The 16,252-nt window shown below is 37.2% G+C and overlaps 1 protein-coding gene across 1 annotated transcript in view; it reads right to left on the bottom strand.

Annotated features, from left to right (window-relative positions):
* Camta (Calmodulin-binding transcription activator) overlaps positions 1-16,252 on the bottom strand; it is a 604,660-nt gene that overhangs the window by 172,979 nt on the left and 415,429 nt on the right. The window contains exons 6-13 of the mRNA XM_085944160.1: positions 12,375-12,446; positions 10,816-10,960; positions 9,594-9,640; positions 5,762-7,141; positions 4,162-4,420; positions 2,902-3,128; positions 1,887-2,192; positions 213-685 (exon numbers count right to left, since the gene is read on the bottom strand). Coding sequence (XP_085800286.1) covers positions 213-685; positions 1,887-2,192; positions 2,902-3,128; positions 4,162-4,420; positions 5,762-7,141; positions 9,594-9,640; positions 10,816-10,960; positions 12,375-12,446 — 2,909 coding nt within the window. The remainder of the gene's footprint in view (positions 1-212; positions 686-1,886; positions 2,193-2,901; positions 3,129-4,161; positions 4,421-5,761; positions 7,142-9,593; positions 9,641-10,815; positions 10,961-12,374; positions 12,447-16,252) is intronic.

Genomic DNA, 16,252 nt, shown 5'->3' with positions numbered 1-16,252 from the left:
ATGGTAGAGACTTTATATGAAAATGGAGCTGAAAAGGGTTACTTAGGCTAATAATTAAATTAGCTGCAAGTCATTTTGCAGTTTAGATTTATTTATAGCAAAGTTCACACTTGTCCTCTGAGATTTATTTTCCAGGATTGCACTAAGATAAGAACGCGTTTCATGAAAATCATGAAATGAAGTGTTTGTCTTAAGATTTATTGCAAATTTACCTCGTAACGGCTCCGGGCCTCAGAAATACTCCGTCGTGTACCCGGCTGGAAGAAGCGATCGACGACAGCGAAGAGATGGAAGTGGCCGGGGACACGCCAGCCGAAAAGTCCGACGCCCCGCTTCCCGTCCTGCCGAGGGCTGAACCATCAAATGAGCCCGATGCCGAAAACGGAATCGACGCAGAGCTCTCGAACGCCGCCGAATTCGAGAAAGACAAAGAGATGGACCCATTGAAGGAGGCAGAACTGACGTACGAGGAAACCGTGGAGCCGTCAAAGGAGGACGGGGCGGCACCAGAAGCCTCGCGCTTCGCCTCCAGTCGCCGGATCTCGCGAACTATCGTTCCGTGCCGGCGTAAGTTGGCGCAGTCCAGGGCCGTTCTCGATGACTTGTTTCGAATGTGCAGAGCTGTGTGATTCCATCTGTAGAGGACCAGGGCCGTTTCGCAGTGACCCATGGTGCACGCCCACATCTGTATTCAAATAATTACAAGTAGGTATTAAATCATTTAGAGGGCATAAAGACAATTCTTCATGACCCACGACAATGTGTTTTTTCTAGCCTATTACATTAGTTATTGTAGCATAGTTTATATCGGTGAATAATTATAGAAAAATATTTTCATCATTGGAAATATTAATTTTATTCTTTGAGAAGCATAAGATAATATGAGGCGTCTAATTCCAAAAAGCGATAAGTCCACATTTGGTCAAAATCGAGAAAAAAATACGCACGTATTCTTTGTATAATTTTACACAATATTTATTGATCTATAAATTCCAAAACGCGACATAACCCTACGAAAAAAAATATTTTATGTCTCGATTTATTACAAAAAGCGCCAAGTCCGTGTTTCATATTATTTAAAGCTTGGTTGATTTAGCGCGTGTTTAAGTCAACCAATAAGGGTACGTTAAATATTGAAAAGGGCGTCTCCCATGCTGTAGCATCTGGTAAACTTATGACAGTGCCATTGAAATATGTGCCTTATGCGGGATAAATTAAAAAGTGAAGTACAAGTAGCGCTAAGTCCAATTTTATTTTGCCTATATTTATTACATTTAAGAGTTTATCGGCTGAAACAAATTGCCATTTGGTTCTAATTTCGACATAGAATACAACAGGAAAAAAAATCTCACGTTAAAAAACGTTGTTTCCTGATAATATTGAATTGTGGACTTGTCGCTTTTTGTAATTAGACGCCTCATATATTCTATGGACTTCCACAGAATAGAGAGAGATATTAACAAATTTTTGTTTTTTTACGAGAAATGGATGTTAGCCACTTACTCAACCTATTAGGTCCATATTCTGAGTCCAAGCACATATTGAAAAACCATACCCGGGATTTGAACCCGGGACCCGCGATACTATAAGCCGACGCGGTAACCGTACTGTCATATCTAGTATGCACAATACAAAGGACCAAGAAGAATTATTAGGTGAATCAGTTTGGCGAGGATTCATCCACTTGCACTACAATTCGGCCCCACGCCTCCTAATGAGGTTTTTACTATTTTTTGTTATTCAAGAGAAATGGTTGTCAACCATTAGCTTAACTTTTAAAGTCCATACTGTAGATTCAAACACACATTCAAAAATCGATATGGGATTCAGACCCACGACCTACAGCATCAGCACTGGGTGAGCAAATATTAAGATATTAAAATCACCAAAGGCGTGTATCCATCGTCATCCTGGCTCATAGCATCCACTTCTGTTTCTAGAAGCCTGGAAGAGTTCTCCGCTCTCCAATGCAGCATGGCGCAGACCAGTCTGGAGTACCCCAAAGACGCGGCCAAATGAAGAAGAGTCATTCCTCTGAGAGCCACTCCAGCAGTCGGCGCCGACGACATGTACCCTAATGGCGACTGACTTTCAGCTGCGACTCCTCGCCACACTCGACTCGTCATCGACCTGCAGAATGTCACCAGGCGATCTTCGAAGTTGGGCTGAGTGAACAGGGCAGTATCTTCAACCTGAAAGTAGTGTAATAGCACGTTTAATACTAAAAGTAGATTGGTAAGTAATTTTGTTCCCTGGCAACACTAACGCAATACTCGTTACGCAACTGCTGAATTCAGTAACAAGTCTTTTTCGCTCCACGGTGTAGAAATGACAGTCTTTTACGATGAGTAAGCTATTCATTAAAGTATTTAGGTCCATTCCCTGAATCCAAATGCACATAGTGATTAAAAAAAACTAAAAATGATTTTTTTTCCTGTAACCTGAGATTCATAATGTTTGGGACACACAGATTAAGGAGTGTACATTTTAACTCTGGCTGCACTATGGCAGCTACCTACTGTGCGCCCCCTATATATTGACATCTACGTCATAGCGTTGTATGCAATGACAGTATGACGTCACGCACTTTTTGCATGCTGTCGGTATTGCAATGGTTATAATTCCAGAAATGACCTGAGTGGCGTGTATGTCTCGATATAGATGATGCAGTCTAAAATATTAAATAAAAATAGCCATACTGTCTTCAATCCTTGAGAAACATCACCAAAAGATTGATATACATATATGAACTATTTTTATTAGCTCCAAAGATAGAGTTTGCAGAGCATTGTCGCTTTTATAATGTCTGCTGTTTCGGGAGTATGTGTCACCTATTTTTTTGACAGCTAAGTATATAAAAGATTATTGTTTACGTTATTAGATTATTGCAATAGTTCTTACGGAATCCAATCCATCAGGTTCTTGCTTAATCTGCAGTTTATCATCCATCGACTCCAGCCTGTGCAGCAACGTGAATCGCAGCATGCCCTCACTGGCCGGTTCCACCTTGGTCTCGGGAGCTGCCAGACCTTCCTCTCTCGGAGCTAGCTTATATTCGAAGATCACAGAATTTGAAATCACAAACCCATCGCAGGCCACTTGGAGAGTTGCTAAGCCTGCTTCGTGAGCTGAAATAAGATATAAAATAAATATAAATTGAGCACAACTTCGTTTGATTCAATGGGAGTTAATCTATCTAATCATTTTTATTATCGATAATATAAGTAATCAAGAGAATGATTGTAAGCGCTTTAGTATTACTATGGTCTCTGTAAACAGTGTCAACACATCAAATCATTCAAAATACCTACACAAAATACGAATGTTCATTTAATTATATATAAAACACAATTGAGATCACTATTGTGCTACGGTTCAGAGGTATCGACATTAACTGTCTGTGATTTCTTGAAGTTATAAGAATTTGAATGTAAAATCTTGCAAAAGATCGTTGACTTCATATACGAGGATGGTCTTTAGCATAGTCCCTATAATCATGAGACCTGTCAGGTATGTGATTATCACTCCAACGTCATATTTTTCAAATACTCAAACGCTTGCAATGGGCCAGCCACATGATCATGACACATGGCCCCCACAAAGGGAGGGCTGACAGGGCTCTAGCCTGGAGGTCAGCCAGGCTAGTCGACCAGATAAGTGAGATAAACAAATATCACAAACATACTTTAATAGCAAAAAAAGTCGCCTGCGGCGCTATTTCACTATAACATTTTAAAATAATATGTGGTCGTGCCATAAAATTTTTGATTATTGTATGTTGATACTTCACAACTAATAATTAATAATTCAAGTGGATGTATCAAAAACACAAAAAATCACTAAAAATACATTTAATTTTATTTTACCTCAATCACCATTTTGATAATACTACTCTAGCCTTTATGCTTAGTGATAGGTAGGGGGGCCCGCCAAAGATACCGGCCTGGGGGCCTGCTTCAGGATGTGGGGGCCATGTCGTGATACATAATATTATTATGGCTGATGGACATCATCAAAATGCCTCATATTTAGTGGACCAGCCGGCAAACGGAGTGAGGGAAGATCAATTCATTTCAGTCATTGAAACATCTTTTATAAATAAGTAAATCATTTTTGTAACAGATTGTGAACATAAGGGGTGGAAAATGAATTCAAAAATACCTGGACAATAACATCTAAGAACCCCACTCTGCACCATTGTAGTGGGCACCGGGAGGGCATCAAAAAGCACCGCATACGAAGATGACGCCGAATGCCAAGGACCCGTCACCAGCACCTTGACTCCGCCCTCAGGGTACGCCCACTCCGGCGAGAAATCAGTGATGCAGGCCGCTGGAGTTCTACCGTCAGACTGAGAGCCCGACGGGGGACTGCTCGAGTCGTTCTTCATGTCACAGTGGATTCCCGATTTCCCCTCGATCTGCGATGGACGGTTTTAAAATTATTGTAAAAGTTTAAATTAATCATATAATTATTAAGCATCTTTCACAAAAGCCATAAAAATATACTAAGCAATTTTAACTGAGTTTTTTTTAAAACTATATTGATATTATTCTGTCTACACTATATAAACCAAATAGTATTATTTGGTAGGTATCACATGCCAAGAGGCACGGGGCTCGAGACACTTTATGAAGCGTGACAAGGCAAATAAAGTAAGTAGGTGTCATATGAGACCATTGACAGTGGCACACAGGGACGGCTCTACTTTAAGGGTTTGTAGGGTCCATCCCCACATCGTATCATGTCAAAAATACACGTCCATATTATCATTGTAATAATATACCTACTTAATTACATTATTAAATGAACTATTTAATTTATTTTATCTATCTAAACCCGTCGCAATTTTATAGAAATATTTATTATTTTTATACAAATAAATAAAGCAGTGATTGTAAATTATGTAATAACATAACGATGATTATGCGGTAATAAAAAAAAATTAAATTAAATACGCCCTATTTTACGGTGACATCTATGTACAACTTAAGCAAACTATGGCGTCTATTTTTCGCTAACCAGGGCCACTCAATCCCATCCCGTCGCCGCAGTACAAATTTCGTTCTACAAAGGATGTGAATGCATTAGCGTTAGTATACGCATACTGGGGAGCGAATCAAATGACCCCTAGGTGAGTAAAAATGCTTGCTGTATGTCCTTGTTCAAAACTGATAATGGTAAGTCAATAATAATGATTATTATTAATTAAGTTAATATTTTTAAGCACGCTTTTAGATGTAATTAAGTAACGACTCAGATAATCATATTGTCTATTCTGAAAAATTGCTCATTTCCTCATTAATAAAATCATATTATTATAAGTAGTTTGGTACATAATGTATAATATGAGAAAGTAGGTAGGTATGTATATTTAATAAATAATCGCTAATCCCCACCACCTAGAAACTCGTCGAGCCACCGTTAGTGGCACAATCAAGAATAATTTAAATACCAATGTTGCTTGAATGGAATCAACCCAGAGCAACGTTTTTTTCCTGTCTGTGAAACAAAATATTTAAAATTATATTTTCCGACTCCAAGTTGTCTCTTACACACCTTTTCAGAATAAGCTTTATGACTTTCATTTTCTCCAACCAAAGAAAAATGTTTCTCGGGTCATTTATAGTAATTTTTACTCATGGAATAAAGCATGGCAAACAAACAGAACATCAGATTAATTAAGTAGGTATCTAATTATTTAAAAGCCGTCATTCACACCATGCTACAACATCAAAATTTTACTTACTGAATAACTTACGTGTAGCAAACTATGGTTTGACACAGTGTTCGGATCGAGGGCCTCCAATTCGGGGAAATCCCCCAGCATATCGAAAGCGTCCAGGTTCACAAAGACATCGTCATCAACCACGTGTGTTGGCGACACGACCACATCACAATTCTCAATAAAGTCCATAGGGTTGATCTCGGAAACGATCACATCATTCGGAGACAACTCTTCACCGGGTACTTGTACAGTATCAGTGTTGATGACGACACTGTTGGACTGCATGATTGTCCCATTGCCTGTCAGCTGGTCGAGGTCTGAAGAACAAAGTGGCATGTTTGCCGAGAGAGTTTTTTGTATGTCTTCATGGGACAAATCTAATGTTTCATTGAAAAATGTTCCATTTACTACAGATGACCCATCGCTTTGGCTAATGAGAGATCCACCAGATTCTGTACCGAATAGGACCAAAGTATCACTGTATATATTGTGCAATCTCTTTTCGTTCTTTTCTTCAGTTTGCTCTACATATTTCGATGGCGTAGCTGGTGCACTACATGCTGTATTCATTCTCGAAATTTGATTAGCTTTAATATTCCTTTCTCTTCTTCCATTCGTCAAAGTTTCAAAAAGGACAGTCGAAATATTATTATCATTTGTGTCGTCGGATATTCTAGCTATTCTGTTCACCATTTTTAGCCCAGTCGATCTGGAATTTCCGTAACCGGAATCTGAATTATGGCGACAGGGAGACGGCGAACTGGATGTCTCCATAACTTCCTGCTTCAAAACGAGGGTTCCCCCTTTGTATTGAGTATCTTTCGTCAAACGATGCGTATTCCTCGAGTCGTTAGTATTGCATACAAAAGATGTAACAGATAATGGAGACACCAGTGATTGGTGCATAACTGAATTCGTTGTAGTATTTCCTGCTGAGCTATTTAAAATTAACAGTCCTCCCCCACCTTGGATTTGAGACAAACTCAACACAAGAGGCGGAGACGTCGTTGTGGGGTTTGATGTTGGAATATTGTTCCCATTTGAGACGTGTGTTACCAGACTTGAATGGGAGTGATGTAAGATTCTGGAATCTCTCGAGTACACCCTTGTGGGATGACTATTCGTTGTCAATAAGATTCCTCCTGTGCCAGTGGTTGACGAGACTTGGTTGTTGTTATCGGAGTGATGTCTTCCGCTGGTTCCAGCCGGTTGTTGCTGTTGCTGTTGTTGTTCGACTTGCGATTTTGCCGCTGTGATTCGTCTGACGTTCGGAGGGTGATGAGGGCAGGGTTTTCCAGGTGGGCAGGCGCCGTCGACGCAGCCGCACTCCAACTGTTTGACCAGCGCAGCTTGACGGGCGAGTCGCTGCTTTTCCATTAGCTGGCCGACGATTGCTTCTACCGTTTCAGCAGTCTGTAATTTTGGATAAATGAACCGACACTTGATTATATTGCCTACATAAAGTAAAACTTGTATACATAGTAAAAAATTAAGTATGACATTCGTGCTTTAAGATAGTGTTAGGTTTTATGCGTGGAAGATGTCGACGACAGTGTACGGCCTTAAGGGTACGATTTAAAAACCTTACTTATCAGTGGATGAATAAGATTGAATCATTTAATTCTACATTTAAGTAGGGAACCATTCAGAATGACGTTTTAGCTTTGACAACATTAAGCAAAACAAAAAATACTAATGTCGTCATAGAATCATTAAATTATACCGTACCCCAGTGGTGAAGGGTGGAGGTAGGCTGTTAAAATTCGATATAAATAGTGCACACTAAACTTTATCACTCATATTTATTTGTTTTCATTGAACTAAGAATACAATAATTTGCAGATGGTGCTGGTTAGTTTTTTAAATTCAATTAAGCCCTACCTAAATCAAACCATAATAGTTTAGTTATGCTATGGGCGATCCAACAAAAAGTGCACACTTTTTCAGTCATACTTATTTGTTTTAATTGAATTAAGAATACATATTACATATATTATGGTGTTGGCGATGCCTAAACCAAACCATAATCGATAAAAAATATTCTTCTATCTATCTTCTTTCGACCATGTCTGATCCTAATAGGATCATTTGGGCCTCCACAGAGTGGAGGTTTGTATTAACAGATTTTGTTTTTACGAAAAATGGATGTCAGCCATTTGCTCAACCTATTAGGTCCATACTCTGACTCATACACAAATTGAAAAACAATATGTGTACTTACCTGGCCCAAGAATCGAACCTGGGCCCCACGACGCTTACGCCGCGCGGCCATCGTGGGAGTCTTCTAACTATAAAATACCTAAAATTATGTAAGGTTTAATGGCATAATTTTAGATATTTTATAGATAAACGAATATTTTATAACTATTATCTATTTAAAATAGCTTGGATTAGCCAGGGTTTAATTGAATTTTGAAAACTAACAAACACTATCTACATATTATTGTAGTATTAGTTCAATGGAAACAAATACGTTTGACTGACAAAGTTTAGTATAAACTATTTATGTCAGATCTTAACGGCCTACCTCCACCCTTCGACCAACCTTACCACCACTGCCATACCCAGATAAATTTCTTGATCTTAAGCATACTATTATATTATAATATATATAATGTAGATATAGTATACTAACATAATATACTATTATAACTGTCCTGTCTTACGAAATATGTGCGGTAAGAATGATACAAGTTTATTAAATAAAGGAAATAAAAATATCTTCTATTTTGTCTGATTGTTCAGAGGGTTTCGATTGTTATGATGACTTCCGCCTTCAACTGGATCGCTAAACACAGCGGAAATTTATTTCTGAAGAAGAAAAGGCTTGCCTTACAAGGTCGCAACTGCTGCTATTCCAATATCGTACGCCGGTCGAGCGGAAACCCGTTTACTGCTCGAAAAATTATCCGTATCCAATGACCACCAAAACGTACGGCCGTCAAATGTACGATAGCTTCTTAAACCCTTATTATTCGTGCACTCAATTTTAAATTGACGTTTTTTTCCATTATTTTATTAATTTAAATGCTTTATTTTTCGAGTCCGTCGCGTTTTTTGTAATTTTACTATTACTATATCGACTGTAGAAAGGAAAAAATGCGTAATCCACACAAATCACAGAAGGCACAAAAACGTGTTTTTAATGGTTTTCAGTCGAAGTAAAATACAAAATAGACGTAGAACATAGACAAATAGACAGAAGTGCATGATAATTAATATTTTGTTTTTATATGCCTAATCTGATATTAATTATAGAGTTAATTTAAAAAAAACAGAGGTGATGGTTAGATCGTTTTTTTAATTGTTAGCTAAATTTAAATAATAAATCAGCATTTGCAGCTTATATCCTTTGGGAACAACGTGTATTTAGTCGTGTACAACGTTATTATGCAATAAAACCTATTTTGAAAAAACTGGGGGGGGGTTACGCCTTTTTTCCTTTCTACAGTCGATATGTATATCAATAAAGTAAAAATGTTACATTATTGTAGGTATAAAAAATCAATGATTTTTCTTGTACATAACAAATTATATAAGTTTTCGAAAGCTGCCGCCACAATACAAAGGATACACTAATTGTTTCTTGGGCGTGTCATCCATCTGCGATGGAATACAAAAAATGCCCATAACATTGTTTGCCGGCAAATGTATGTAAGTTTCAGAGGTTCGTGGCGACTGGGCTGTATTTTACGGCCCAGAATGATCGCAAAATTTGGTGCGTGCGGCGCAGGCCTAAATACACTCGAGCGAAATAATATCATGCCTCAAGTATCACAATATAAAAATAATAAACGGAATGTTCCTTATAGAAGAGTTATTGTATTTTTTCAGAATAAAATGAATCATTGAATAATATACTCACCGATATTTCCAGTTCATTGTTGACATCTGGTTCATCCTCGCTAAAGACTAGAAATATAATATAACATATTTATTCGTTATTTTCATATGAAATATTATTACTTATTATATAAGCCAGAAGGGAAAATTCCGAAGTTGTTCATAATCTTAAAGTATTTTTTTGAAAATAATTTCATGGGCACATGCGAAGCCTGCCCACTACGGAAACCATTCAACACCAATATTATTGATTTGAAAGAATTGAAACTCTGGAAGTAATTCAAAATTCAGCTTTCTTCTTTCATTGTAGAATCAAAGTCCTTTCTTTACTGTAATATTATAAGATTGATTTTAATCACCAATTGAATCACTGATTACTATAAGATATTAAAGCATATTCCGAGATAATCAAATAAAACTGAGCTAATACTATAAATGAAACACATTAGATTATAATATAAAAAAATTAACTAGAGAGAGCTGTTTAAAAATGTTGGACGTAGGGATGTTTTAATTATCAAGCAAAAAATATACTAAAATAATAGCATTAATTTTACCGACATAATTATCTTGAAAAACTACTTTTATTATCATTTTTAATAAATTTGGTAACACATTTAATCTAAACCTTCAATTTCGGGTCTTTCTTCACTTTCTGTCGTTTTCCAGTTAATTGTTTCATTGTAAAAATCAAGTGCTGTTAGATCAATATATTTTATCACACTTTTTATATCATTAATTTTTTTCTTGTTTATTGGTAGTATTGGTACATAACTTTGAGGGTAGGCCTTAAAAGTAGGCATTGTTGCTGGAATTCTGCCATCACGCAAACAAAATGTATATTCTACAGGACTTCCAATGAATGTTAGTCCAGGATTTGTGTTTTAAAAGTCAATAGTCTTGGTTTTATACCAACGATATGTATGGCTGAAGTTGTTTTAATGTAGAATGGTAGATATTTAGTGAAAATATTTTTTTAGAATATAATCCGAAATTTTGAATTTTGTGACCTATGTTCTTTTAATTATAAGTGATTCAATTGTATAATAGTTTTATGGGGATCCTGTATATGCAAATGCTAACATTAAATTTAGCTCTACGTCAATTTCGTACGGATGGTTTACATTTACAAGGATAGGTAGTCGATTAATTAAGAGACATCACTAATGTAAATGGCACTTGATTTAAGGGCGTATAATCTATATTGATGGTAGATGTTTTAAATTCCATAAGAGCGCACTTACACATTGGTTTCAACTGGCTGACCAGCTCCTCCTTCGTCCATTCCTTCTTGTCTCCCCAGAGGGCGAGACTTGGGGTGATCACAGCCAGCTTGTTGTCGTCTGGATACGGGACGTTCAGGTAATGCACCAACACTATATCCGGATTCTAGTAAAAATAATTTGATTAATCATTAATTTGACGATTATCATCATGTACAATAAGTAATAACATACCCGATGTATAAATTGCTATTTATCAAAAAATGGTAGATATTAAATAATTAACCCATAAAATAATAATATGCTATGATCTTCGATGACTAAGAATGTGTTTTTTAATTGAAAATATTCAATATCGATCATTTTTCAAGATCTGAATTATTTCATCAAAAACAATCTATGCATTCGTCGATTCGCACCTAAAGGTTCAAATAGACTATATGACAATCGGGCACATATATGCTAAGAGCGTTTTAGTGTATATGATCAAATCTATGCCTTTCCGACATTTATACATACATATTGTATGCCAGCTATGACATCGTATTTACACTCTGTGACACCCTGTGACACAGGACGCCAACATAAGAAACGGGTTTTTCGACATATATATGACCGATCGTCATTAAAATTAAATTCATTTTTAAAACAACACCCCTTGCCATAATATAGAGGATCTATAAACCTCACCCGAGTCTCCTCAAGACCCGAACGGGTCTCTTCAAGACCCCGTAATAAACGGGTCTCCTCAAGACCCGGAGTAAAATCGCACACGTAAATTCAGAGAAACCTTCACCAGCGACCAAATAATAGAGACGAAGGGGATAATGCTTAACGTATGTGAGCCCCATAACTACTGAAGGATGATCCTAAGTCAGTCAAGAGTGTATTTGAAGCATAATGACATACGCAATGACAATAATTAGTAGGTAATAGGTATATTTTTATAGTCTTAACAATGTCGTAGTTGTTTCGCTACCTATATCTGTTAAAAAATCTGTTAAAAATCTTTTAATACAAACCTCCACTCTGTGGAGGCCCATATGATCTTATTAGATCGGGCATGGTCAAAGAAGACACCTATAGACCCATATAAATATGTAGCAAAAATATTTCACAGACCGCAAGGGCATAATTAACATTAAAATTAGTATTAACAGATTTTTGTTTTTTCGAGAAATGGATATTAGCCACTTGCTGAGCCTATTAAGTTCATACTCTGGTCAACACACGTATTGGAAAACAACATGTCGATTTGCCAGACCCGGGATTCGAATCCGGGACATAAGCCGACGCGGTCTATTTATAGACAACCAAAAACTATTCGATGTCTTTGGTAGATTTTTTTCATTGACTCTACAATCCGATCCTTGATCGTCTCACGAAGAGGTTTCTTAACATATTATGTTTTTCGAAAAATGTATACCTAGTAATTTTAAAAACGTATTAAGTCCATGCCCTGGGTACAAACTTATGCTAGGAAAGAGCAGATACGTTACCATTCGCGGATTCCATGTCGTGAGCAGATTATGAAAGAATAATTAAATACTCAGTGCTAAAAGTTAAGTAGATAATCTTACCTGTAAAAGCCAGTAGCATCTCCTGTGGAACGTAGGCAGAATTGCAGAGTGCACGTAGCATCCGTATATGCACTGTAACAGAGAAAAGTTATCGTGTCACTAATGCACTTTCCAACACCTGTGACCATGATTGATAACGCTTCTACGAAAGCTGCTAGGAACGCCGCTGCAAGCAACAAGGGTTTAAATTTAACTATTACCTATTTTGGATGGACCATTCTGACTGTAAAATGTGTTATTTATCCATTTAAAAAAAATATTGTGTACATAATAATTATTAATTCAAACAAATAACGGGTTATAATAAAGCAAGCTGTAATGAGTCACTGACGATGGCTATTTATGGTGAGTGCATTGACTAGTCTCGCAGCCCTTGCTATTGGTGTCTGAGCATCTATTCTATACACAAGACTGCTATAGATCGTTATCGGCAGCTATCGAGGGTAGTTCTTCATATTTTTGTATTGAAGTATTATAATTTTTACAATAAGTTAGTTGTAATTGTTACAATAAGTGCTATGTTTTAACAGCACGTCTATTGGTTATGCTAACTTTTTAACGAGATAGACAGTTTTGACAGTTTAGACCAGCGATACTCAACCTGCGGCCCGAAACACATTTATTATCAAAAATTTCGTATATCTTGAGATTCGTTTCGACTTTGACGCACAGATAGTGACAACCGAAGAGGATTGTCATTATGGTCCACATCAGATCTGGTATAAGAGTGTTGCTATTTAGCACATAATTAATTAAAAAAACACGCATAATTTTTAAAATCTCAAAAATGTTTTGTAAAAAGGGGGGGGGGGTACATGATGACACTCTAGATGGCTAACTTATTGTTACCATCATAATAGTCATAATAAATTATCAAAAAAATGTCTCAAATTGCAAGCTTCGTATTTTTCCGCTAGGTGCCTCTGGTAGGTTCAAGCCTACCCCTTAAAACAGCTTAGTTTAGTATGGACGTTAAATCTTTAAAACTTCACATACCTATACCTACTCCATAATGGAAAAGTTTTGGTGATATAACAAGGTACGAATCGAATCTTCTATTGGAAAAATATAACGCGTTAGCAGTTTTAGTAATACAGCGGCAGCTTTTGTTTTTGATATTTTTATTATGTTTTGTCGTAACGGCCGCCGTTATCTACCGATGCCGACGCCGGGGCTAACGGACGATGGACGCCCGCGTCGCTAACGGCCTCGCAAATCGACGTCCTTTCTCTGTGTATCAGGGACGCACCTACAATACTACCCAATCGCATTTCGAACCCACCTTATACCGTGTCTAGATCATAAATCATTATTTAGACAACCCACTTGAATACTGCTAATACACTATAAAGGTGATTATAATGTAGGTAAGTCTTACAATATACGGTATAGTATCATGATATATTATTATATGAATTTTCGAAAACCTTCACACTAGGTATTTCATAATTTGTAGGCATTATCCAAGCAAAATACTAAACACCGTAATGCAATGAAAACCAAAGCTATTATATCGACTATAGAAAGGAAAAAGGGCGTAACACTAAGTTTTTTTCAAAATAGGTTTTATTGCATAACAACTTACTGCAAATGCCTATTTATCAATTTTAAAAAAAGATGAAGGAATTGAAATTGGAAAAACGACTTAACCATCATTTTTGTTGGTTTTCTTTTAAATTAATTCAATAATTAATATCAGATTACGTATATATAAACCAAATTATTAATTTTAATGCATTTCAAGGATTTATCTTTTTTGTATTTGAACTTTGACCGAAATCCAAAACACATTTTTGTGACTACTGTAAAATTTAAATTTTAAGTTTTAAATTTAAGATAAGAGAGCGCATCAAGCAGAATCTCATCACGCTTAGTGTGAAGAGACGACGTTGGACCTGGCTCGGCCACATGCTGTGGATGCCAGAAGAGAATTATTTCAACCTGGCTTGCCTGTTCTTCAAGCCAACCGGACTCCGGCGTCCTGGAAGGCCGCTAATTAACATGTATAGAGTTTATAGGGCGTAGCAACGGGATGCTGGTTTGACATGGAACGATGCAAGAACACTGGCAAGCGACAGGGATTCTTGGAGGTGCCTCGTGATGTCCATATACTCCAACTAAGGGGCGGATATGGCCGAAGAAGAAGTAAAATTTGAGTTGTGTGGATTACGCCGTTTTCCTTTCCAAAGTCGAACAGTTCTGCATGTAGGTACCTATTGATTCGTATACCTCTTTGCGAATTACCGGTCTACCTATCGAGCATACCGGGTTTGCGTTCAAACAAGTCAGAACGGATTCGTACTACCTGTGCTCATGTATGACTGTGAAATGTGGCATATAATCAAAGCTGTGTTAATGTCATGGTCACACAGTCACTCCCTCATCCTGCGGCGATATTAGGACATTGATTTACATACTGACAGTCTGACTTGGCCAGACGCGCGAGACGCGGAGCTGGAATTGGATAAATGACCCATGTTCCGGTTCTGGAGCGTAGCAGAGTGTAGGTAATAAGTAAACAGCCTAAAACGTAGATGCACGTTTCCTTGATGGAGTTTTAAAATAATTATGACTGCATTTATATTATTGATATATTTTGATCAATTATTGAGCATCTTATTATGAAAACCTGCCTAACTCCACAGCCCAAATTGTTGACAAACAGGAAAAAACTGCTGTGGGCTTAATTAATATTTTAAAAAAAAAATACAAGTTAAAATTTATGAAGAAATACATAATAATACAACATTCTTGCCAGGTTTTGAATTGAATGCAACCTTTAAATAAAAATATTACCATGTGTTTAAAAATTCACTACGACATGTTTTAAAACTAACCAATTAGATTTGAGTAGGTTTTGAAAGTGAATCGTATCATATCGTTTTAAATGCGATTGTAGTATCCTGGATATGACGTTTCCTTCTATGGTCCTAATTGGATGGAAAAATGAAATAATCATTGTTTCTGATGCCATTGGTTGTATGCATATACCCACTACGAAATTTTCCATTTTGGACATGAATATGGTTTGAAACTAATAAGCATTATCAGTATGGTTTGGCCAATTATGGTCGCTTCAACGAATAAAAAAAGAAAGGAAGGAATATACTGATTCATTGCAGTATAACAACGGGCAACCAAATTCGCCATTTTGGAAAGCGACGATTTTGCGTAAACAAATATCACGTGGTCTGTATGTGTGCCTATAAACTTCGTATGTGTCTGTAATTTTGTGTATTTTATGTTTGTGTACCACGCAATGTCGGCCATGGTTGCCGGCCTTTCTGATTGCCGTGATTTGTAGATATGCTCTGTCCTTTTTTTTTATTCGTAGAGTCGCTTCCATCCCTATATTTCCCACCTACCCCAAATCCCCAGTTAATGTCACAAGGCTAGGTGCAACTCAGTTACGGGTCATCAGTCGACCGTTATTGAATAACAGTTAGTTACCTGAAGACAGCAGGCGCGTTCTAGGCTTGTTACAGCTAGACTGTCGCGAGTAATTATTCAAAGCGCATACAGACTGATTCAAAAGTTATTCGTAGACCACGACTGGGTGAACTTGGTATAGTGTGACCGTTGTCCAAGCGATAATTCCTGGCCTCCAATACCTGGCAAGCCGTGATACCGCCTCTTGTCATTCATCACCCTCATTTATCATACCATTCATCAAAAATTTAACGCCAAGTGCCGTGCACCGGGTAACCCAACAAACAATACCGCGCAAGCAATAGTGCAACCAGAACACGGAGTCAGCCTTAACAGCAATAAGGTTAGTGCTTGGTATCTTAACATAATCCCCCACCCTCCAGCATCCACATTCACCATCAAAATCAATTACAGTCCACTATAAAAAAGCGCAACAATATATATTTAAA

This window comes from Rhyacophila brunnea, unplaced genomic scaffold (genome assembly GCF_057557595.1).
Source record: "Rhyacophila brunnea isolate RB1 unplaced genomic scaffold, BYU_Rbru_1.0 scaffold_17, whole genome shotgun sequence".
NCBI classification, from domain to species: Eukaryota; Metazoa; Arthropoda; class Insecta; order Trichoptera; family Rhyacophilidae; genus Rhyacophila; species Rhyacophila brunnea.
This window is presented reverse-complemented; position numbering and strand designations above follow the sequence as displayed.